This window comes from Hyaena hyaena, unplaced genomic scaffold, assembly GCF_003009895.1.
Source record: "Hyaena hyaena isolate Hyena2069 unplaced genomic scaffold, ASM300989v1 scaffold_345, whole genome shotgun sequence".
NCBI classification, from domain to species: domain Eukaryota; kingdom Metazoa; phylum Chordata; class Mammalia; order Carnivora; family Hyaenidae; genus Hyaena; species Hyaena hyaena.
Genome location: NW_024080976.1, coordinates 1,820,080 through 1,846,465, shown reverse-complemented (window position 1 = coordinate 1,846,465; position 26,386 = coordinate 1,820,080). Strand labels below are relative to the sequence as shown.

Here is a 26,386-nt window from a genome sequence, read left to right as displayed (position 1 = left end):
TCTGTAGACACTTAGCTTGTCCCCTTACCCTAGCTACATAAATAATCTTTGTATGAACACAGAAGTGCAGATACCTCTTCAACACAGTGTTTTTGTTTCTTTTGGATATATTTCCAGAAATAGAATTGGATTATATAGTTTTTGTTTTTTAAAGGAAACTGCATACTATTTTGCATAGTGGCTGCTCCAATTATGATATCACCAACAGTGCACAACTGTTGCCCTTTCTCCACATCCTTGCCAGCATTTATCTGTCTTTTTGATGATAGCCATTCTAACAAGAGTGAAGTATTATCTCATTGTGGTTTTGATTTACATTTCCTTAATTGCTAGTATGTTGAGCATCTTTTCAGGTACCTGTTGGGGCATTCATGTATCTTCTGCTCAAGGGATTCAAAGCCTAACACAATTCAGCTTGGTTGTAGCTCTGCTCACTTCAATTAAGAAAAAAAAGCAATCAGCTTTTCACCCTCCCCTTTATCAGAGCCCAGTGAGGAACTAAATTTCTATTCCTACCCAACAAACTATAGCAACAAGATGTGGTGCTAGCTATCACTGTTTCCTCTCCATCCTCCACACCTCTGATTTAGCTAGGCTGAATACGGAGCTTAACTTCTATCCCTACCAACTGAAAATGAGGTATCAGTGTTCCACTTTTGCTTGGGTTGAGTCAGTGGTGCTCAGCGGGAACATCCACACCCACCTGTGCCCTCAAGTTATGCCTAAACTTACATAGGAAGGAGGTTAAGTAGGAACTAGAGTCTCAGCACACAACACAAAATATCCAGGATAAAAATGAAAATCATTCATACATCATATTAAAGAATAGGAAAATCTAAACTTAATGAGAAGATGATTTCAAGACACTTCAATACTAAGGTAATTGTAGTTATCTGGCAAGGAATTTAAAGCAACCATCATAAAATGGCTCCAAATGAACAAAACATGTACATACTTGAAACAAATTAAAAAAAAAAAAACCTCAACAAAGAAAAATATAAAGATGATGAAATATTTTGAAAATTACAGTAACCAAAAGACTCAATGGATGTGCTCAGGAGTAGAATGGAGAGTACAGGTTAAAGTATCAGTGAACTAGGGGCGCCTGGGTGGCTTAGTCGGTTAAGCGTCCAACTTTCGCTTAGGTCACGATCTTGCGGTTCGTGGGTTCGAGCCCCGCGTCGGGCTCTGTGCTGCCAGCTCAGAGCCTGGAGCCTGTTTCAGAGTCTGTGTCTCCCTCTCTCTCTGACCCTCCCCTGCTCACGCTGTCTCTCTCTCTCTCTCCTAGAAATAAAAAAATATTTTAAAAAAAGTATCAGTGAACTTGAAGATAAAATAAATTACCTAATATGAACAATACAGAGGAAAAATATGTTGTCTTAAAAGGGAAGGATAAAATATATGAGGCTGGAAAAACATTCAAAGAAGTAATAGTGGAAAATTCCTCAATTGTGGCAATAAGCCTAAGCCTTCAGATTCAAGAAGCTGAGCAAACTCTAAATAGTAGAAGAAATTCATGCTGAGACACATGAAATCAAACTTAAGAAAACTAAGGACTAGAAACAGTTTTTGAAAGCAGCTAGAGAGAAATGACACATTACCTATAGAGGAATGGTTCGGATGAGAGATTCCTTTAAAAAAAATTTTTTTTAATGTTTTATTTATTTCTGAGAGAGAGACAGTGTGATCAGGGGAGGTTCAGAGAGAGAGAGAGAGACACAGAATCTGAAGCAGGCTCCAGGTTCTGAGCTAGCTGTCAGCAGAGCCTGCCGCGGGGCTTGAACCCACTAACCGTGAGATCATGACCTGAGCCGAAGTCGGACGCTTAACCGATTGAGTCACCCAGGCACCCCACGGATTTGAGATTTCTTATCAGAAAAGAATGAAGGTCAAAATGAAGTGGCCTCCTTTTCAAGTGCTGAAAGAACTGTCAACCAGAATTGTCAACCAGCAAAAAATATCCTTTGGGAATGAAGGTGAAATGAAAACATACTCAGATGAAGGAAAACGAAGATAGTTTGTTGCCAGAAGACCTACACTAAAAGAGTGGCTAATAGATTTTTTCAGCAGAAATAATGGAGCATAGAACATCTGGAATGAGGATTGAACAGAAAAAGTAAAGCTATGGGTACATTTAATCAACTGTTTTTCTCCTGTGGTTTCCTAAATTATGCTAGATGGTTAAAACAAAAAATGGTAACACTGTCTCATATAGTTCTTATGGTTTATAGGGGAAATACTTGATACAGTTATATAAAGTTTAATAAAATATATTAATATATTCTTAATATAATAAACTGTGAAATTAAAGAATTTTAATTGAGATAAAGTTTTGAACTGGTTAAATGATGACACAAGTAGACTGTGGAAGTTAAATGTGTATGATGTTAATACCTAGAGCAACTACTAAAAAAACCCACAGAGACACTCAAGAACTCTAAAGTAGAATTCTAAAAAAATATGCTGAGGTAACCCACAGTAAAGCATGAAAAGTGACAGAGGAACAAAACAACCAATCAAATGACAGATGAATACTCATAGCAGGTTTTTGTAATTACCCAAAATTGGAAATGCAAATGTCTTTCAAAGGCTCGATGGTTAGAGAAACCATGGTATGTCCATACCATGGAAAACTACTTGAGAAATTTTAAAAACATAAAAATTTATCTGTAACAGCTGGGATTTATCTCAGGGAATCATGTTGAATAAAAAAACACCAATCTCAAAAGGTTATATAGGGGTGCCTGGGTGGCTTAGTCGGTTAAGCGTCCGGCTTTCACTTAGGTCATGATCTTGCGGTTCGTGGGTTCGAGCCCCGCGTCGGGCTCTGTGCTGACTGCCAGCTCAGAGCCTCGAGCCTGTTTCAGAGTCTGTGTCTCCCTCTCTCTCTGACCCTCCCCTGCTCACGCTGTCTCTCTCTCTCTCTCCTAGAAATAAATAAAAATATTTTTAAAAAAAAAAGGTTATATAGTGTAGGTTCCATTTATAAACTCTTGATATTATATATTATAGAATATATATCATAATCTTGAGATTATATATTAGTGCTTGCCAAAGGTAAGGAGTGGGAAGCATGGAGGGGAAAAGGGTTATTGGTGTGACTACAAATGGATAGAACAAGGGGTTTTGTGGTGTTGGAAGTTCTGTATGTTGATTGTGGTGGTAGTAAGAGAAATCTACAGGAGATAAAACTTTAAAGAACTACACTGACACATAGAAGTACATGTAAACCAGTGAAATCTGATAACATGTACAGATTGTGCCACTGTAAAATTTAATATTGTACTATAGCTATGTACAATTTAACATTAGGGGAAATTGGACCTACGGTACACGAACTAAACAGTACTATAGGATATTATTTCTGAAACTTCCTATAAACCTATAATTATTCCCAAATAAAAATACCTTTGGAAGTCCCAGTAGAAAATAAAAGACAAAATATATGAATGAGCTATTCACAGAAAAGTAAATTTGAGTTCCATATATATTTGAAAGGTGTGAATATATAATGTCTTATATGTGGTACAGTAAGCTTTCACAGTCACTGGGCACATACCCCACACATATAAAATCACCAGCATCTGCATGGCCATTTAAGGATTCAGAAACCAAATAAAGCTTTGTTGAGATATGCTAAAACTCCCTCTGGTCTGATGCAGGCATCTATCTTTGGCTTGACATGTCAGAACACTATTCACATTTCACAGTATATATGAATGGTCTCCACTCAATATGAAACCAAGCCAAACATAGGGGTTTCCCCCCAAGTGGAGAGCCAATTATTCCAACAATTAACTGGGGTTTTTTGTTTTTTGTTTTAGCTTCTTCACTGCTTTCAGCTGAGGGAGAATTTGTGTTTGAAATAAACAATCTTAAGACTGGTATCCATACACACACACACACACACACACACACACACACACACACACACACTGGTTTTTATTACTTGAATTAACACTATGAGGAGAGGGTAAGCAAAGTATCATCTTAATTCAGGTTTGGTTTGTGTATTAATAAAGAGAATTTCCTATAAATTTTAGCATTTGATCATAATCCATTTTTAAGTTGTTTCTATAGGTCGTGTTCCCATTTGATTTTTATTTTAGAGAAATTAGGAAAATAAGGAAAGGCAAGAAATACAAAAATAGCAACATAATCTTGGCAACCTGCTTTGTTGCCACCATTGTATATGCTTTCATTCTTTTTATTATAAAGAAATGTTACAGGTAAATATAACAATTCCATTTAAACCTCTCCCATTTCCTGAAAGGCAACCAATGTTGTAGGTAGATTTATGACCAATACACAGTACTGTTCTTTGCATTATTTTATTAAACTTATAGAAATGTTACATCTTTTCATTGTACATTTTCTCTCAATATTATATACTGTGATCTACTTAACTATATGTAACATTTGTACCCTCTAAATATTGTATTCTATCATAGCAATAATTATATGGTATTAATTTATCATTCTACTGATGAGAACTTATGTCCAATTTAGTGTAATACAAACCACGATGCAGTGAACAGAGATGTATATCTCGTGCCCGTATGTGTGTGCCTCTGAAGCCAATACACCAAAAGAGAAATGACAGCTTCATATTTGTGTGTTCTTAGAGTAATCCTGTTACTCTAAAATAATAAATCTATTTTACTTTCATCATAGTTTTAGAATTTTGCTTTTTATATTCTGGCCTTCAATCTATCTGGACTTTATTTTTGTATATGGTATAGAGAGCTATCATTTTTTGTTCATTTGAATCTTCCATTTATTGAATAGGCCATTCTTTCCAATGACTTCAGTAGCACTATCATACACAAAATTTCCATATCGCCCTTCTCCAATCCTTGTATCTGCTAATTTACTTATCAAAAACACATTGTTTAGACACCAGCTTTAAATAAAGTGTGCAATGCTATCTAGCAGACCGTCTTCTCTTTTTTCACTGTTGTTTCTGCTATTTGTGGTCCTTTATATTCCTATGTAAAATCTTAAATCAGTTCGTGAAATTCCTAAAATTAGTGAAAACTCTGAGTGGAAGTACCTTAGAGATCTATGAGAGAATTTATGTTTTTAAAAATGTCACCTTTTCAGATAATGTTATTTTTTTCAAAATTTCAGGTGTTATTTTGTGCCCTTAAAAATATTTTATAATTTTATATATATTCATGCCTTGTAATTCTCTGTTGTTTATCCTTAGACATTTTATATCAACACAATTTTGAATCAACTATTTCTTGTATAAGAGGTTATTTTTACAGTTTCTCTTCCCCCCGATCTTAATACATTGGCTAGGAGCTCAACTGTAATATTGATATGCTAATAGTAGATATCTTGTTTCAATTTTAATAAGAATTCTGAGTAAGTATCAATAGATGTCTGTGAAGGTTTTTGATGTTCAGCTTATTTGTTTCACAATTTGTCACCTTGGTAAAAATTCTCATTTCACAAATGTGTGACTTCTTCACAAAAGGCTTCCACAGTCATAGTTTTCTGTACTAGAACTGATTATGTGAAAGGAGGTGCTGAGTCTTTCTGAAGGCTTTTCCATATTCACAATATTCATAGTGTTCTACTGAGTATGAATTCTCTGGTGTCTAACAAGGTGTGACTTTTGGCTAAAAGCCTTACCACACTCATAACAATGATAGGGCTTCTCACCCGTATGTTTTCTCATATGAAGTGTAAGAGATGAGATTTGAGAGAAGGCTTTTCCACATTTACTACAGTCAAAGGGCTTCTCACCTGTATGACCTCGTATATGTATAGTAAGGGATGAGCTTTGGGAGAAGGCTTTTCCACATTTATTACATTCATAGGGTTTCTCACCTGTATGGCCTCTCATGTGCACAATAAGAGAAGTTCTTTGAGAGAAAGCTTTTCCACATTCATTACATACATAGGGCTTCTCACCAGTATGACTCCTCATATGTAAGTTGAGCAACGAGCACTGAGAGAAGGCTTTCCCACATTTATCACATTCATAAGGCTTTTCTCCTGTGTGACTTCTCAGATGAAGAGTAAGGGATGCAATTTGAGAAAAGGCTTTACCACATTCATTACAATCATAAGGTTTTTCTCCAGTGTGAACTTTCTGATGTGTAATAAAGTTTTGCTTTTGGCTGAAGGCTTTGCCACATTCATTACATTCATAGGGTTTCTCTCCAGAATGAATTTTTTCATGAGCAATGAGATTTGATTTCTGGCTAAAAGCTTTGCCACATTCCTTACATATGTAGGGTTTTTCTCCAGTATGAATTCTCTGGTGTCTAACGAGATTTGACATCTGAATGAAAGCTTTCCCACATTCATTACATTCATAAGGTTTCTCTCTAGTATGAATCTTCTGGTGTGTAATGAAGTTTTTCTTGTGGCTGAAGGCTTTTCTACATTCCTTACACTCATAAGGTTTTTCACCAGTATGACTTCTCATATGTACAGTAAGGGCTGAACTTTGAGAGAAGGATTTTCCACACTCATTACATTCATAGGGCTTCTCACCCGTATGAATTCTTACATGTATAATAAGCATGGAAAACTGAGAGAAGGCTTTTCCACATTTATCACATTTATAAGGTTTTTCTCCTGTATGACTTCTCATGTGAAGAGCAAGGGATGCAATTCGAGGGAAGGCTTTACCACATTCATTACATGCATAAGGTTTCTCCCCAGTATGAACTTTCTGATGTGCAGTGAGGCTTTGCTTCTGGCTGAATGCTTTTCCGCACTCATTACATTCATAAGGTTTCTCTCCAGTATGAATTTTTTCATGATCAATAAGATTTGATTTCTGGCTGAAGGATTTCCCACATTCCTTACATGCGTAGGGTTTCTCCCCAGTATGAATTCTTTGATGCCTAATGAGATTTGACATTTTAATGAAAGCTTTCCCACATTCATTACATTCATAAGACTGCTCCCTACTATGAGTTTTATGATGTTTAATGAGTTTTTCCTTGTGGCTGAAGGCTTTTCTACAGTTTTTACATTCATAGGGTTTCTCTCCAGTATGAATTCTGAGGTGTCTGATGAGGTCCAAAGTTTGACTGAATCCTTTCCCACAGTGATTACACTTAAAGGGGGTTACTACAAGATGCGCTGGGCTAATGACAAATGATTTCATAGGTTCATTATATTCAGAATGTTCCTTTCTTATAAAGATTCTATCATTATTGTGACAGTCAAAATTATTATGTTCTAAACACTTTCCAAATAAGTCATATTCATAGAGATTGTGGCTGGAAGGAAAAAAGTCCAAGTTAAGAGGAAATGCACTGGCAAATTTCTTATGACATTCATTGACTTTTTCTTCAGTCAGTATTTTTGAGAATTTATCTTCAGATTGTGTCAAAAGTCTGTCCTGGATTTTCTGATGCTCATCAATTCCCCATACTTCTCCTAAAACAGATTGCAAATAAATATCACTTGAAATATTTTCCAGAATTGTAACGTGAAGAAAATTTCAGAAAATATGCTATTATGGGATCGATTCTCGGTTTAAGACTATTTCCCGTTATAAAGCAAATTTCATGTGCATGTATCTCATATTTTCTAAGCTTTAGGAAATTCCAGGAAAAATATGAGTGGAGAAAGATAGTTAGGAATACAAATAACTTTGATTGTGTTTAAAAATGGGATCCGAAACAAAACAGGTAAACCGTTGGGTAAATAAAAGGGAGAATGCAGATATACAAATAAAGTAAGAAGTGACAGAGGAAAAAACAAAAACAGGAAGTTAAAAATCATAAAACTATTTTGAGGGCTCTATTAAAATATAATTTTATAAAGAGCTTGACATAAATAATTTTCTGAAAAATGCAAATTACCAAAACTGTACCTGTAAGAGGTAGAAACCTATATAAACCAACTTCCGCAAAATGAACAGAAAAATACAAAAAAGCAATCCCTCAAAAGCAAAACACATCAAAAGGCCCAGAGAGGTTCACATGGGCATTTGAATAAACATTTAAAGGACATTTCCTTTCATGCTCTGCAGAATGTTATAAAAAAAAAAAAAAAGAATTCTCATTTTTGTGTGTGCAAAACAAACTTAATATTAACACCAAAATCTGACAAAGATGACAACTATAAAAGCAAACTATACACCAATTTTACTTATGAATATCAATGTAAAAATTCTCCCTAAACTATCAAAGTGACCCAGAAGGAAAAAAAAAAAGTGACCTAGAGCACATTAAATATAAGATACATCATAATTGAGTAGGTTTTTTTCCAGGTACATCCATATGTTTTGCTATTGGAAAAATCTGTTTCTAATCAGCAAATATATTAATAGGTCAAAAGTAAAAAATCAAGTAATCATTTCCAAAGATATTTTTTAAAGTGATAAAACTAAACATTTATTTTCCATAAAGAAGCCTTCAAAAAATGGGACTTATTTAACTTGAGAAAAAGTACAGTACAACTTAAACACTTATATATACTTAAATCACCATTTTTAATAAGAAAAATCTGCTCCCCCAAAAAGAAAAATCCCAAAGCACTAACATTAAAGTTAGTACTGTCACCACTACAGCTGGATAGCACATTAACAGAAGAAATTATAGGTATATAAACTTGGAAAGGAAAGTATAAGATTAACATTTTGGTTAACAATAAAACAATTTACCTGCAAAATCAAGAGTAAAAAATCATTATAAAAGATAAAAACTTCACTATATTCACTATAATAGTAAATTAATATTTAGTTTCAATAACATTCATATATATAAAACTATTTAGAAAACATAAGACTCATAATCACAACAAAAAATATGAAAAATATGAGAACAAATTAATAAATGTCACAAAATTACAGAAAACTAAATGCAAGCACAGATTTGACCAAATGGATAGGTGTTATGGGCCGATTTGTATATATCACAAAAAAGATAGGTTGAACTCTTAATCCCCATCACTACAGATGGAATTAGTTAAAATGAAGTCATACTGGAGTAGGGTAACTCCTAATCTACTATGACTGGTGTTATAAAAAGGAGGCAATGTGAAGAGACAGAAACGCAGAACACCATGTGAAAATAAAGACAGAGATTGGAGTTACAGTATCACCAGCCAAGGAATGTCTGGGGCTACTAGCAGCTAAAAGAGGGGAAGGAAAGGTCCTTCCTCTACAGCCTTCAGATGGTGCATGGCCTGCCAACATCTTGATTTAATATTTTTAGCCTCCAGAACTGTGAGAATAAATTCCTGTTATTTAAAAACAATTTTTTTTTAATGTTTATTCATTCTTGAGAGACAGTGTGAGCAGGTGAGGGGCAGAAAGAGAGGAAGACAGAATCTGAAGCAGTCTCCAGGCTCTAAGCTGTCAGCACAGAGCCCGATGTGGGGCTTGAACTTGTGAACCATGAGATCATGACCTGAGCTGTACTCAGACACTTAAAGACACTTAACTGACTAAGCCACACAGGTGCCCCTAAAGTCCTGTTATTCTAAGGCACTCAATTTGCTACACTTTGTTATGACAGTTCTAGAAAGCTAAGAATAAAGGAATTATCACATTGCTGGAAAAGAACATTCAATGGTAAAAATGGCACTTATTCACAAGCTAACCTAATTTCAATTAAATTTGTTTGAAAATATACGTAAGTAACAGCTCAAAGGAAAATGAAGATAGCAGTTGTCACCTTAGAAATGAGATGTGGAAGAGACGAACTACTTTTCAATATGTATCCTTTTGTACTCTAAGCATGTATATGTATCTTAAAAAGTATATAAAGTTGTTCTGAATACTGCAGTAATAAAGTGAGAAGAAACAATGGGCAGGCAAAAATTGGATCAAAGAGCTGGAACATAAAACTGGAAAAGCCATGACTGGATAGGGAAAACGTATGTACTGTGAGCAGAAGGGAAAACAAAGAGTGAAAACTGAGCTTAAATATGGTAGAAGAAATACATGAATTTATCTCATCTCACCCCAAAGCACACCAATGTGAGGTAAAGAAAGAAAAATGTATAAACTAACGAAGACAAAGACCATTCTGCCCTAAAGGAGACAGAGGATATCTTAAGAAATGAAAGCAGAGGGGCGGCTGAGTGGCTCAGTCAGGTTAGGCGTCCAACTCTTGATTTAGGGTCAGGTCATAATCTCACTGTTGTGGGATTGAGTCCTCTATCAGGTTCCATGGTCAGTTTGGGATTCTCTGTCTCTGCCCCTCCCCTGTTTACTCACTCTCTCTCTCTCACAAAATAAACACTTAAAAGAGAAAAAAAAGGAAGCAGAAATGCTATAGAGTTGGGGACCTGAGGCAGAGGAATAGAGAGAAAAAGAAGTGGCTCAGCATAGAGAGAATAAGTGCAAGTCTACATACTGAAGGTTAAATTTAGTTCCTTGTTGCTTCTTAGTTCTGAGATGGGAAAATGGAGACTTTTCTCCCTCTCTGCCAGACTAAGAATAAAGGAAGGGAAAAATTACTGTGAAACTGTAAAGCAGATAAAGTTAGAAACTTGGTTGCAGATTACAAATATAGAAAAGAAGGCAGAATACTAAGCTTTTGGGTCACTTCAGTTAAGGGGAAAAAAAGCTTAATTAAGCAAAAGATTTTGAAGAAGGTATGACTAGGTTGCCAAAGTACTATACCAACAGACATGAAAGGGCCAAAAAGATGTAGGCAAAAAGGCAAAAACAAAGAAGAATTTCTAAAAGTACAAAATACTGCTACTGAATTTTTTTTAAAGCAAATGAGTTAAAAGAGAGCTGAACAGAGAATGAGTAAATTGGAAGATATATCTGAAGTAATTACTGAGAAGGCCACAAAGAGAAATAAGGAAGCAGAAAGTAGTAAAGGAAATGAAAAAAAATATGGAGGGAAAAAAGATCTAGCTTCCATCTTTAGGAGTCTTAGAAGGAGGGTGTTGAGAAAATGAACGAAAGCAAATATCTGATGATGTTGGCTTAGGAATGTGCAGATTTAATGAGTACAAAAATAAGAGAATACTATAGGTAATTTTATACCAACAGATTGGAAAATATGGATGAAACGAGTTGTTACAGACTACCTTGGAACATCAGTCTATGGTAAACCTTTACAGATACAGAGAAAACTTAAATATTTATGGAAATGACATTGTTCAACTCTGTGAAATTTAATCTGAAAACCAGAATTAAGTAGTTTTCTAGAACAATATAACCTGTTATGTCAAAAATTAATGCCAAAAGAGACAAAACATCTGCATGAAGTTCATAAAGTAATAATTGAAAAAAGTTGTCAATGCACTTTCCCTTGATAATCCACAAGGTCCAAATGGGCAAACAAGTAAGATAAACCAAAACTTTTTTTTTATGTTTAGTTTTTTGAGAGACAGAGCATGAGTGGAGGAGGGGCAGAGAGGGAGACAGAGAATCTGAAGCAGGCTCCAGGCTCTGAGCTGGCAGCACAGAGCCCGATGCAGGGCTTGAACTCATGGCCCACGAGATTATGACCTGAGCTGAAGTCGGAGGCTCAACTGACTGAGCTACCCAGGTGCCCCAGATAAACCAAAACTTTAAGGGAGTTATACACCAATACTATTGTAAGTATTCCAGAACAAGAAGAAATGCTTCTAAATTCTATTTAGGAAACCAGTGTAAAACTGACTTCAAAGCCTGAAAAAGTTGGAACAATTAATTAAATTCATGGCAAATATGTGAGGATGAGTAATTACTAAGAAATATGTAGACATAATTCGTACATATACACAAAAGGAAAAGATCATAGGATAATCTCCTGTAACAAAAGATTGTTGTTTTAACTAAATGAACATTAAAAAAACTTAAGGTGGCAAAAAGTACTTCAAAGAGGAATGACCAACTGTGAAAATATACCGGAAAAAACATACAACAGATAAAAGACTAATCACATCAATATATTCATAGAAATTAAGAATTCAACAGAAAAAAGGGTAGAGGACATAAACCATTTATAAAGAAATCATTTTTAGCATATGAAAACATCCTTGACAATACCATAATAAAGGAAATACAAATTCAAACTAAAATAAATTGTTTTTCACCTATTGGCAAAAATTTTTTAAATGCTAGGACTGTATTGGCAGAAATTGTTGGTAGAAATAAAAATGTTAGTTTCCTTGGAAGGCAAAAAAAGACTTGGCAATACCTACCAAACTAGAAATATACGTATAAATGTATATATATCTATTGTCTATAGGTGTATTCATATATATATAAGTATTATGTATATATGCGTGTAACAGAAATGTGTGCAGAAATACATGACAAATATAGCAGAAAATGGAAGCTAGGAGAAAAGTATCACAGGCTTTAAAACTTACTGAGTAAAAGGGTTGTAGCCATTACTAAAGTATGAGAGCAAAAGCTAAAAATACAGTGGCAAATGTGACTATGAGTACAAAATACAATGCTGAGGCATTTATAATGAAAGGAGTAAGATAAAGTAGAAAGGCCTATGAATGTCAACATTTATCCGAACAGCTACAATTCTGTGAATATGTGAATGCAAAAGGAAAGGATCTTATGTAACAAGGTGGGCAGAGAGACTGAAGATGCTAATAACAGAATGACTGTCAAAGTAAAGCTGGATATGAATTAGGAAATATTGATATCTAGCACGCAAGTAAAAAAGCCAACTGGTCCTTTAAGTTCTGTGGAAAGAAGAATGTTATCTAGAAAAGACATCTTAGGTTAGTAAAGAATTCACAAATTCACACAAATTATCACTATTAATGTCTACAATCTTTAGGAAAATATTTTTGAAGAATGTTTCAGAGAGCTCACAGGTCATGGATTAACCATTAAAGGGTCCTGGCCCCTCCTTACCTGTCTGGTTCCCTCCCTGACTAACCTGGACAGTGTCTCCTTAACACTTCTTCCTCCACCACCCAAGGTTCTTCTTCTTGTTCCAACTTGAAAATCACATCAGGTTTGGTAAATGGACAGCCTGTCAAAGGACAGTAACATAACATTTGGGCATAAATACCAGGAACAAAAAAATCATTCAAGAATTGAGGCTCGCTCAGACAAACCAGGCTTTCTGAAGGACAAGAAGTGTGGTTTAGGGGATGCAGCCCCTGAAACATAAGGATGACCTTTTATTTTAAAAGCTGCAGCATGCACATTCATGCGAGCAAAGGCACCTAAGGCCAAACTCACTCTAACATTGAAAGGTTCCACAAATTTTAGAAGTCTGAGGGAAAAAAGGTACTTTACTCCCAGAATTTGAGTTGTATAGGACAATAGCCTTACCCACTGTGATTAAGTTGTTGTAGTTTTCTAGCATCACATTCCGGTACAGGTTCCTTTGAGCAGGATCCAACTGTTGCCACTCTTCCTGGGTGAAGTCAATAGCCACATCTCTGAACGTCACCGTCCCCTGTAACAACATACTCTTGCTCAATCTGAAATCATCCATCTTAAATGACAAAACAAATTGAACCATATAGTATGCAAAGGTAAGAGGTTATTTAAAATTTTTCCTGGTTTTGCTATTTTCTAAAAGAAAGAACATATTAGTAACATTCTGTCAGTTTATGTTCATTCACAAAATTAGCAAGCACGTATCTTTAAATTTTTTTAATGTTTATTTTTGAAAGAGAGAGAGAGAATGAGAATGAAGAATGAGTGCAAGAGCAGGGGAGGGTCAGAGAGAGAGAGGGAGACAGAATCTGAAGCAGGCTCTAGGCTCTGACTTGTCAGCACAGAGCCTGACACAGGGCGTGAACTCACAAACTCCAAGATCATAACCTGAGCTGAAGTCAGATGCTTAAGTGACTGAGCCATCCTGGCACCCCAATAAGCACATATCTTTAATACCTACCATGGGTTAAAGAGATCCAGGGCACCACTTTATAACTGAGTATGGAAAATGGGGGAATATAAAACTTTACTCAACTGGTCTGGGAACTCACTGGATGCCTGTGACTCACTGAGGCAGGAAAAAATGAAAATGAAAACTGGTTTGGACAGAAGCAGAAGCAGGTAGAGAATGGTATGCACAGTGTAAGTACAGTAGCAGCTGGAAGTATGGTTCATTAGAAGAAATCTAGGAAAATGAGGATTTATTGTTCATAAGCCTAAAATAAGGGCCTGCAGGAGTGAAAACAGGATATGATTGCTAACAAAGTTCACATATATTGAAAAAAGAGGACAAAAGACAGCATCATACAAATACCAGCAGATAAATTTAAAAATTCATTAACAGTTTTTTAAAAGGTCTAAAGCCATGAGAAAATAGTATCAAGAAAGCTGTAGAAATACGTTCCAGATATGAGATACTGGTGACAAGTTTCTTGAGAGTAATATCTGAAATGTTCAAAAGAGTATAAACGTAAGAAAAACACCTTCAACAGCAATAGAACAAAGAGAGCTATCCAAACTTCCTGCCCTTTGAAGAGTTTATGAGAGACTGGGTAGGGCACAAAGGGAGCTAATTCACAATCAGTGTTTTTAGCAATTTATTTCTAGGTATAAAAGGACCCAGTGAATATGAACATCTACTAACACCAAGGGTTCAGAGTAGGCTGTGGGGCTGATAGAAATCCTCTTTTGGAATCCTTCCTAATAAATATTAAGGCCTTTGAAAAAAACAAGTTTAAGAAACCAAAGGCCATATGGCTGAATAAGACAGCCCTCATTTGTTTCCCTGCCTCAGCAACAATTTGGCCTCCACCTATGGACATAAGGTGCCTTTGTGGGAGCTGCTGGATAGAGCACCATATGTCAAGACACTCAGAGGGAGACTCGCCTACTTATGCAGTGGGTAACAGGCATGCAAGACCTCAGCCCCATATGTGGCCTTTGAAGTGACCCATAAACCAACGCTAGCCCCTCCTGGCTATGGTCCAGGACTCCTGGAAAAAACTATCTTAAATCTGAGTGCCACTCTGAGTGCAGAACGAGGAGAGACCACAAACATGAGCTTTAGTGCTACCTTTTGGGAAAACAAAATAGAGGCTGTCAGCAAGCATCCTGCCTGGTGTGCGGACAGGGTCAAGAGAAGGCATCCAAACTTAAGAATTCTGCTATGAGAAGGAGCAAGAAGAGCGGAGCAAGTATATCCATAGAAGGTCTGAGAAAGCCTCAGAATCCCTAGCAGTGCTGACAGAAGTTGTATCTCTCCTGAAGGTAAAGACTGGAGAAGGTGACTGCTACTTCAAATGTGAAGACAGCAATGCAAAACTTTAAGGAACATGGAAAAACCAAGGACACATGATAGCCTAAAAGGATCACAACAATCTACCAGAAACTGATCTCAAAGACATGGAAACATGCAATTTACCCAATAAAGAATTCAAAATAGCTGTTTTATTTATTTTTATTTTTAAATTTTTTATTTATTTTTGAGAGAGACAGAGTATGAGTGGGGGAGGGGGAGAGAGAGAGGGAGACACAGAATCTGAAGCAGGCTCCAGGCTCCGAGCTGTCAGCACAGAGCCTGACATGGAGCTCAAACCCACAAGCTGTGAGATCATGACCTGAGCCGAAGTCAGATGTTTAACAGACAGAGCCACCCAGATGCCCCATTATTGATTTATTTTTTAAATGTTCATTTATTTGAAGTGGGGAGAGAGAAAGAGAGGGGAAGGACACGAACATGAGGGAGAGAGAGAATCCCAAGCAAGCTCCATGCTCAGTGCAGAGTCTGACACAGGGCTCAATCTCAAGACTGTGAGATCATGACCTGAGCCGAAATCAAGAGTTGGACACTTAATTGCCCAAGGTACCTAGACACCCCTCAAAATAGCTGTTTTTAGGAAACTCAAAGAGCTATAAGAAAACACAGAAACATAATGTCATATCAGAAAAACATACATGAACAAAATGATAAATTTCAGAGAGAAATCATAAAAAAGAACCAAATTCCGGAGAAGAATACAAAATATGAAATAAAAAATGCACTAAAGAGCATCAACTTAATGAACGACATAAATGACAAGCCTACAAGTAACACACAATACTTAATGGTAAAAGGTCAGTAACAAGGTGAAGGTGCCCACTCTTACTACACCTATTCAACACAGTCCTGGAAGTCCTAACCAGAGCAATCAGGCAAAAAAAGGAAATAAAAGGTATTATGGGGCACCTGGGTGGCTCAGTCAGTTAAGCATCTGACTACCATCAGGTCATGCTCACAGTTTGTGAGTTCAAGCCCCACATCAGGCTCTGTGCTGACAGCTCAGAGACTGGAGACTGCCTCAGATTCTGTGTCTCTCCCTCTCTCTGCCCCTCCCTCACTTGTACTGTCTCAAAACTGAAAATAAAACATTAAGAAAAAAAAAAAAGAAATTAAAAGTATCCAAATAGAAAAGAAACAAATAAAACTGTCTTTGTTTGCAGATGATATGATCTTACATATAAAAAATCTCCCAAAGATTCCACCAAAAAACTGTTAGAACTAATCAATCAATTCAGTAAAGTGCAGGATACAAAATCCACATACAGAAATCAGCTACATCTATACACTAACAACAAATATCTGTAGCAATATGAAAGAAAATACCATAATACCATCAAAAAACAATAAAATACTATGGAATAAATTCAACTGATGACATGAAGGATCTGTATAGTGAATATTACACTTTGATGAAAAAAATGGAAGAAGACACAAATGGAAAGCTATCCCATGTTCATGGATCAGAAGAATTAATATAGTTAAAGTGTCCATATTTCCCAAAACCATCAACAGATTCAATGAAATCCCTATCAAATTCCAATGGCTTTTTTCACAGAAATAGAAAAATAACCTGCTAACATTTGTATGGAGACACAAAAGACCCCACATAACCCAAAGGAATCCTGAGAAAGAACAAAGCCAGAGACATCACCTTTCCTGATTTCAAACTTTAATACAAAGCTAGAATTATCAAAACAGCATAGTACTGGCACAAAAATAAACATATAGGCCAATGAGAATCAAGAATATAGAAATAAATGCATGCATACAAAGTCAATTAATATTTGACAAGGGAGTCAAAGGACAGTTTCTTCAACAAATGATGTTAGGAAAATTGGATAATCACATGCATAGAATGAAATTGAACCCCTAGTACAACATCCACTAAAAACGGGTTAAAAACTTATACATTAAGACCTGAAACTGTAAGTCTCCTAAAAGAGAACATAGGAAAAAACCAAAAACTACTTGACATTACTTTTGACAATGACTTTTTGGATATGACCTCCAAAGCACAAAAGCAAAAATAATTGAGACAACAATAAAATAAAATAAAATAAAAGCTTCTGGGGTGCCTGGGTGGCTCAGGCTGTTAAGTGTCCGACTTTGGCTCAGGTCATGATCTCACAGTTCATGGGTTCGAGCCCTGCGTCAGGCTCTGTGCTGACAGCTAGCTCAGAGCCTGGAGCCTGCTTCAGAATCTGTATCTCCCTCTCTCTCTGACCCTCCTCTGCCCATGCTGTCTCTCTCTCTCTCACACAATAATAAATAAATAAAAACATTTAAAAAATTAAAAAAAAAACAAAGGAAACAAATAAAGTGAAAAGGTGATCAGTAGAATATGGGAGAAATTATTTGCAAAACATATATCTGATATGGGGTTAATATCCAAAATAAATAGAACTCATACAACTCAATAGCAAAAAAATCAAACAATCTCTTGGGGCGCCTGGGTGGCTCAGTAGGTTGAAAGTCTGACTTTGGCTCAGGTCATGATCTCATGGTTCGTGAGTTGAAGCTCTGCATTGGGTTCGCTGCTGTCAGTGTAGAGCCTGGTTTGAACTCTCTCAAAAATAAAAATAAACATTTAAAAAAATACACACACACACACGTATAAATAAAAATCAGACAATCTCATTAAAAAATGACTGGAGGACCTGAAAAGAGACTTTTCCAAAGAAAACCTATAAATGGCCAAAAGGTATATGAAAAGATATATGATGGTCATAAGGGAAATGATGATTACCTCAAAACTACAATGAAGTATATCTCACAGCTGTTAGAATGGCTATTATCAAAAAGACAATAGATGAGAGTTGATGAGGATGTGGAGAAAAAGAAACTCTTATTCATTGTTGGTGGTAAAGCCATTATGCAAAAGAGAATAAAGTTTCCTTAAAAAATTAAAAATAGAACTGCCACATGACCCAGCATATATTGTTCTGAGCATATACCCAAAGGAAATGAAATCAGGATCTTGAAAAGATACCTACACTTCCATGTTCACTGCATTATTCACAACAGTCAAGATATACAAACAACCTATCTATGGATGAATAAAGAAGATGTGGTACACACACACACACACACACACTGTAGTATTATTCAGCCATGAGAAAAGGAAATCCTGCCATTTGCAAAATGGGTAGACTCTGAGGGTATTATGCTAAACTCTGAAGGTGAAATAAGTGAGACAGAGAAAAACAAATACTCTATGATCTCACTTATATGTGAAATCTTAAAAAGCCAAACTCTTAGAAACAGAGTAGAGTGGTAGCACCACGGACTGGGGAGTGGGGGAAATGGGAGGAGATGTTGGTCAATGTTAAGAATAGTGTATTATATACTTGGAAGTTGCTACTTGAGGAGAGTAGGTCTTAATGTTCTCAACACAAAAAAGAAATAATTATGTAACAGAATGGAGAGGTTAGCTGATCCTGTGGTGGTATAATTTTGTAATATACAAGTATATCAAATCAACACTTTCGTATACTTTATTTTTTAAGGAAGCCCTGTGCCCAGTGTGGGGATTGAACTCACAACCCTGAGGTCAAGAGTTGCATGCTCTACAGATTGAGTCAGACAGTTGCCCTACCGTTGTACACTTTAAACCTAAACACAGTATTATATATAAATTATAGCTCAATAAAGCTGAAGAAAGAAAGCAAAGTGTCAAGTTTTTAACACCCTGAAATTCAGGGAGTTGTTGGCAATTCCCCTTAATTGGGATAAAGACCTAACTAAGCTTGAACAAAACACCTGGTTAAGAAGTAGTGCTGAAGAGAAAACAAAATGTAGAAAGCTGGTCCTAATTACTTCAATAATCACATTGAAGCACAGGAGCATAGAGCATATAAGATGAATTCTTGCTAATACTGCCTCAGCCTCAGATTTCTCCTCAGGAAGATGGATCAATAAACTAGTAAATAAAATTTAAAAACCAAAAGATTTGGCAAGAAAATTCTAACTGCTCAATACATACAGAAACAATCTCAATGAAAAAGTTCAAGGAAATGAATAATTTCGAAGGTAATATGGGAGGAAGGAGGAAAGATGGCAGAGTAAGATGATCTGAGCTCACCACTGTGTCACACAGACACACTGAGGTAACAGCTACATACATCTCTGCGACTAACCAAAAACAATCTGAAGACTGGTGGAGACTGACTGGTAGAATGAGCCTTCCACAGCTAATCACAGAGAGAGGGCCACTTTGCAAAGGGCCCTGGTGTGAGCTAACCACAAAATGGAGGGACATCATAAGCACGGAGAAGTGTGAGGATCAGACCCCGCACCAGGCACACCAGGCACCGGAGACCTGCACTGAGAAGATGAGGCCCCATAAGGCCTGGATTTGAGCCAGGACGGCTTATTTCCAGGATCTTTAAAAATCAGTGGGATTAACTCTAGGAGAGCTGAAGGGAAACAGGAAACTGCCCTGAAAGAGCCAGCATACTAAATAAGTTGGCCTGAGACAAAGCACAGAAACAGCAGTCTAAAAAGCAACTCAGGTATATGTGAAGAAGATTATTGACTAATCTTAGCAAGTGCTTGAGGGATAGGGAACAAAAGAGCTAGCGGGAGCCATTTCTTGTCTCCTTCCCCAATCCAGATAGCCAGGGGCTTGCAAAAGCCAACACTAACACGCTCCATCTACCTGCTAGCACTGGTGCCCCAATACAATGTTCCCCTACTGACCTCCTCCATCCAACTCATCTACCTCAGAAAGCATTCCTCCAAAGTAGCTCCTATTTCCTCACCCTAGTAGGCAGCTCTGGATAGACTGGTGCCACTCCAACTGATTCCTGCCCTGGGGACGGGGACAGATAACCCCACACACCCACGCACATCAGTTTCTGCAGCAGGGTCTCTTAGTTGTGTGTGCAGGGAGCAAACCCTGCCCTTTAGTGCACCTGCAGCTGTAGAGAGGCTTATTGTAGATAAGTAGGCTAAAAGCTGGCCCTATCCACCAATAAGCCCATGCTGGTGGCAGCCAGACCTCTCAACAAATCAGGGAGCAAACCCTGCCCGCTGTGCCCACAACAAGCAAAGCAGGTCACAGCAGCTGGCTTGGCTTAAGACAAATGCAGCAGCTCAGGCATCAGCATGAAGCATACACAGAGGACACCACTGGAGTACCTGGTTCTGGTCACCAGTGGGGACTGCATTATAGGGAACCACAGGACCTCTTCTACATAAGGCCTCATATTTCAAGTCCAGGAGATATAGGTCACCTACCTAATACACAAAAACATACACAGAAAATTAGACAAAATGAGACAGAAAAATATGTCTCAAGTGAAAGTGCAAGACAAAATCAGAGTAAAAAAGCTAAATTAAATGGAGATAAGCAATATGCCTGATAAAGAATTCATAGAAATTATCATAAAGATTCTGACCGGACACGAGAAAAGAGTGGATGAACTCAGAATTCAGCAAAGGGATAGAAAATATAAGAAAGAACCAATCAGAGCTGAAGAATTCAACAACTGATATAAAAAAAAATACATTAGAGGAAATCAACAGCAGATTACAGGATGCAGAAGAACAGATGAGTGATCTGGAAGAAATGAAACAAGGTGAAAAGCAAAAGAAGGAGAAGAAGGAGAGGGAGGGGGAGAAGAGGAAGAAAGAAGAATGAAGAAGAATAAAGTAACAGCAGCAAAAGCAGAAGAATAGGTTAAGGGAACTCTGCATCATCATTAAGAGAAATAACATTTTGGGGAGCCTGGATGGTTCAGTTGGTTAACCATCTGTTTGGCTAAGGTCATGATCTCACAGTTCTTGAATTTGAGCCCAGCATCGGGTTCTGTGCTGACAGCTGAGTCTGGCGCCTGCCTCAGATTCTGTGTCTCCCTCTCTCTGTGCCCATCCCCCACTCATGTTCTGTCTCCCTCTCAAAAATAGACATTAAAAAATTTATATATTAAAAAAAGAGGAATAACATTTGTACTATAGAGATCTGAAAAGAAGAAAGAGAAGGGGAGGGCAGAAAACATATTTGAAGAAACAGTAGCTGAAAACTTCCCTAACATGGGGGAGGAAAATAGACATCCAAGTCCAGAAGTCACAGAGAGCCCCAAACAAGATGAACCCAAGTAGGTCCAAACCAAGACACACAATTACAATGGCAAAAGTTGACAGAGAATTTTAAAGCAACAAAAGACAAGAAAAGTTATATACAAGGGAAACCTCCTAAGGTTATCAGCTGATATTTCAGCCGAAACTTCGTAGGCTACAAAAAACTGGCATGATATATTCAAAGTGCCAAAAGGGAAAAACCTGCAACCAAGAATACTCTACGCAACAAGATTATCATTCAGAATAAAAAGAGAGATAAAGAATTTCCCAGACAAAAAAAAGTTAAAGGAGTTCATCACCACTAAACCATCCTACCAAGAAATGCTCAAGAGAACTCTTTAAGTGGAAAGAAAAAACCAAAACTAGGAGTAAGGGAATTTTGTAAGGAAAAAACTTACATGTAAAAGCACACATATAGTAAAGGTAGTAAATTAATCACTAGGAAAGCCAGTATAGAAATTAAAGCACAAAAGCAGCAACAATTAAATCTACAAAAATTAGTCAAGGGACACTAAGAATAAAAAGATATAAAATATGACATCATATACATAAAATGTAGAGGATGAGTAAAAACTTAGTGCTTTTAGAATGTGTTCAAACTCAAGCAACCATCAACTTAATACAGACTGCTATATACATGTTACATATTGTCCCCAAATCAAAAACCTATAATACATACATAAAAAGGGGGAAAAATCCAAGCATAACATCAAAGAAAAGCATCAAACCACAAGGGAAGAGAGCAAGAGGAGAAAAAAACAGAAGAGCTACAAAAACCAGGATAACAAGTAACAAAATGGCATTAAGGACATAACTATTTCTAATTCTATTAAATGCATGTGAACTTAATGCTTCAATCAAAAGACACAGGGGACTAGAAGGATAAAAAATCCAACATCTATCTATATGCTGCCTATAAGAAACTCACTTCAGACCTAAGGAAACATACAGACTGTACCTGAACACATGGAAAATCATATACTATGAAAAAAATGCCAGGGTAGGAGTACTTATATCAAACAAAATAGACTTAAAGACTGTATCAAGAGGGGCACCTGGGTGGCTCAGTTGGTTAAGCACTGATTCCGTATTTTGGCTCAGGTCATGATTTCAAGGTTCATGAGATCTGCTCTGCTAGTGCAGAGCCCACTTAGGATTCTCTCTCTCCCTCTCTCTCTGCCCCTCTCCTGCTCACTCATACACGTGCTCTCTCTCAAAATAGATAAACATTTAAAAAAATGATTGTAGCAAGAGACAAGGAAAGATCCTACATAATTACAAGGGGATAAGTCCAATAGGAAGATATAACAATTGTAAGTATCTATGCACCCAATACAGAAGCACCTAAATATATAAAAGAAATTAATGGACATAAAGGGAGAAATTGATAATATAATGTAGTGAAAGGGTTTAACAGCCCACTTACATCAATGGATAGATCAGACAGAAAATCAACAAGGAAACAGTAGCTTTGAATGACATATTAGACCAGATGGGCTTAACAATATATACATATCATTACTTCCAGAAATACACATTATGTTCAAGTGGACATAAAAAATTCTCCAGGACAGATCACATTTAGGCCTCAAAAGAAGTCTCAATAAATTTAAGAAGACTGAAATCATGTTAAGCATCTTTTCCACCCTTAACAGTATGAAAGTAGAAAAAAAAAACTGGGAAAAACAAATATATGGAGGCTAAACAACATGTTATTAACCAACCAATGGGTCAACAAAGAAATTGATGAGGAAATTAAGCAATATATCGAGACAAATGAAAATGAAAACACAGTAGTCCAAAATTTGGGGGATGCTCCAAAAGCTGTTTTAAGTGGGAAGTTTACAGTAATACAGGCCTACTTCAAGAAACAAGAAAAATCTCAAATACATAACCTAACTATATACCTCAAGGAGCTAAAAAAGAACAAAAAAGGAAGCTTAAACGTTTATAGCAGTGCTATACATAGCCAAAGTATGGAAAGAGCCCAAATGTTTATCCACTGATGAATGGATAAAGATGATGTGATACAAACACACACACACACACACACACACACATGACTATTACTTGGTGATCAAAAAGAATGAAATCTCGCCATCTACAACAATGTGGATGGAACTAGAGGGCATTATGCTAAGCGAAACAAGTCAGAGAAAGACAAAGATCATATGATTTCTCTCATATGTGGAATTTAAGATACAAAACAGATGAACATAAGGGAAAGGAAGCAAAAATAATATTAAAACAGAGAAGGAGATAAACCATAAGAGTCTCTTAAATACAGAGAACCAACTGAGGGTTGCTGGTGCTGTGCTGGGCGGGAGGAAGGGCTACAGGGGTGATGGGCATTAAGGAGGACACTTGGGATGAGCACTGGGTGTTATATGTAAGTGATGAGTCATTAAATTCTATTCCTGAAATCATTATTACACTATATGTTAACTAGCTTGGATTTAAATTAAAAAAATAAATAATTTTCAATAACTGATTTTATATTCTGTGAATTTCACCTTAAAAATGAATATGAAATATATTTCCAGATAAACAAAAACAGAGAGTTCACTGTTGGCAGGCTAGCTCACCAGAAATAATAAAGGAAGCTCCTCAGACTCAAAGGAAGTGACACCAAACATAAATAAAAATCCTCATGAAAGAATGAGTAGCTCAAGGAAAGGACTGAGACTCATGCAGAGCACACGGTAGGCTTGTCAATTTAATTTTCCTAGACACTCTGCTCTATGTTTCTGGAGAAACGAGCCTATTAATTACAGATGAAAAACATATAATATGGCAAGAAAAGCACAAAATGGGGTATTCTTCCTCTAGTGGTTAATTTTCTTACTTTGTATAGATGCATCTTGTCATCAACAATATCCTGAGACTTTCTATGGCCTTCTTTTATACTATGTCAGGCCTCATATTGGCACTCACAGACTCCAAATATGTGTAACTTAGGTTTCCTTATTCCTCATGCCCTTTCTCCATTTTAGTTCTACTGAAAAGAGAGGGTAAGTTGGCAGAGGAAAACCACCTCCTTCCCCCTGGAAGTCTAGGATAGAGAAGAAAGACCATGGAGGTATGGAGGTAGGCAGTTAAGTGTGTGCTCAGAACTCCCCACACTCTAGAACATTAATGTGGAATTAGAGAGGCAGTAGTTAAGAAGGCAAAGTATCATGGTCAAGTTGGGAAAACTTTTAAGTAGCCTTTGGTTCCCACTGCAGCACAAATTATGAGCAGGGTGTGATAGAACTCTTACAGAAGACAAGGGGGTCCTAGAGATTGTGTGATATATGGAATCCAGACACTCTTTGAAGGACATGACAGAGACTCAAGAGATCTATGGAGGGAGCAAGATCCAAAGGAGGATGGCTGAAAAAGGGAGGACTTTGGGCTATGACTGAGCTGAACCATAACACAAATTCATTAGCTACAGAATGCCAAGAAAAAGGAGCCAGCTAAAGCAGATTCAGTGGATACCAGCCAGCACACATCCATGAATAATCACACGGGACCATCTTTTTCCCCAACTTATAAAGATCTTCTTCCATATTTCAGACACCACCTTAACAGACAACAGGGGTACAGAGGGGAATCTGAATGTGTAATTATTCAAAGGAACAATTTACTGATTGTGCTCAGTTTTGAACCAGATTGCTTTAAAACTGTTTTTTTCACTCTATTAAAAAGAACTCTTAAAGGACATCTGTATTTTTTAAATTTTGTTTTTACTGTTTTTTTAATTTATTTCTTAGAGAGAGAGACTGCATGAGCAGGGGAGGATCAGAGAGAGAGGGAGACACAGAATCTGAAGCAGGCTCCAGGCTCTGAGCTAGCTGTCAGCACAGAGCCCGACGCAGGGCTCAAACCCACGAACTGTGTGATCATGACCTGAGCCAAAGTCGGACGCTTAACTGACTGAGCCACCCAGGCTCCCCTCAGAACATACATTTTTAAATAAAGTATAGTTTTAATGCACATCTTAGTGTAGTATGAGTAATTCTGTGATGCTTACACATACAAAATCGCTGAATAAAGTTAACAGACAAAATAATGGAATATGATGTGAGGAGGTAAATAAGTTTCAGACAATGTTCAAATTCTCTATAAAGAATTTATAATTGCAAAATTTACTAGAATAGCACTGGCACTGGGAAAAATTCATCTTCATAGTTTTCGACAACAGCATTCACTGAGCACTTGTGATAAGCGCTAAAGAACTCTGCTAAATAACACAGATTTGCAAGGCACTATATCTTGGTTCCACCCTACCTTCTAATGCCAGAGGTCAACCTACAAAAATCCATTTACAATAAAGTTCTAATGTCTTATTATAAAGAAATGTATTAACTCTCCAGAAAATAAAATACCCAAGTGGATATACCAGGGTTAAAGAGTTAGTTTAAAAGGGTTAGTTGTGTAATTGACCAAATTAAAAGAAAAACAGAGAAAAGTATACAAGAAAGTACTTGACAAAATATCAATTTATGACAAACACTCTTAGTGGGCTAGGAATAAAAGGAAATTTCCTTCAATCATAAAAGTATTTGGGGGGGTGCCTGGGTGGCTTAGTTGGTTAAGCACATCCGACTTTCGCTTAGGTCATGATCTCGCGGTTCGTGGGTTCTAGCCCCGCGTCGGGCTCTGTGCTGACTGCCAGCTCAGAGCTTGGAGCCTGTTTCAGAGTCTGTGACTCCCTCTTTCTGACCCTCCCCTGCTCACGCGGTCTCTCTCTCTCTCTCCTAGAAATAAATAAAACATTAAAAAAAATTGAAAAAAAAAAAAAAAAAAAAGAAAAGTATTTGGGGTGCCTGGGTGGCTCAGTCAGTTAAGTGTCTGACTTAAGCTCAGGTCATGATTTCACGGTTTGTGGGTTCAAGCCCCGCATCGGGCTCTGTGCTGACAGCTAGCTCAGAGCCTGGAGACTGTCTTAGGATTCTGTGTCTCCTTCTCTCTCTTACCCTCCCCTGCTCATGCTGTCTCTCTCTCTCAAAAATAAAGAAAACATTTAAAAAAATTTTACAAAAATACCTATACCAAATATACTTACTCATGAACCCCTAAGACTTGAGAATAGGACAAAGATGACACACCACCACAACAATCCAACATTATAAACTGCATGTTTAGCAACTGTAATTAGGCAA

At 36.9% G+C, this 26,386-nt stretch overlaps 1 protein-coding gene across 1 annotated transcript in view; it reads right to left on the bottom strand.

Annotated features, from left to right (window-relative positions):
* Nucleotides 1-4,232: 4,232 nt before the first annotated feature.
* The window catches only part of LOC120243520 (zinc finger protein 569-like), a 42,680-nt gene continuing 20,526 nt past the window's right edge, over nt 4,233-26,386 (bottom strand). The window contains 4 exon segments of the mRNA XM_039249699.1: nt 4,233-5,587; nt 5,590-7,407; nt 12,828-12,923; nt 13,229-13,355. Of these exon segments, the coding sequence (XP_039105630.1) occupies nt 5,508-5,587; nt 5,590-7,407; nt 12,828-12,923; nt 13,229-13,355 (2,121 nt within the window). The 3' untranslated portion in view covers nt 4,233-5,507.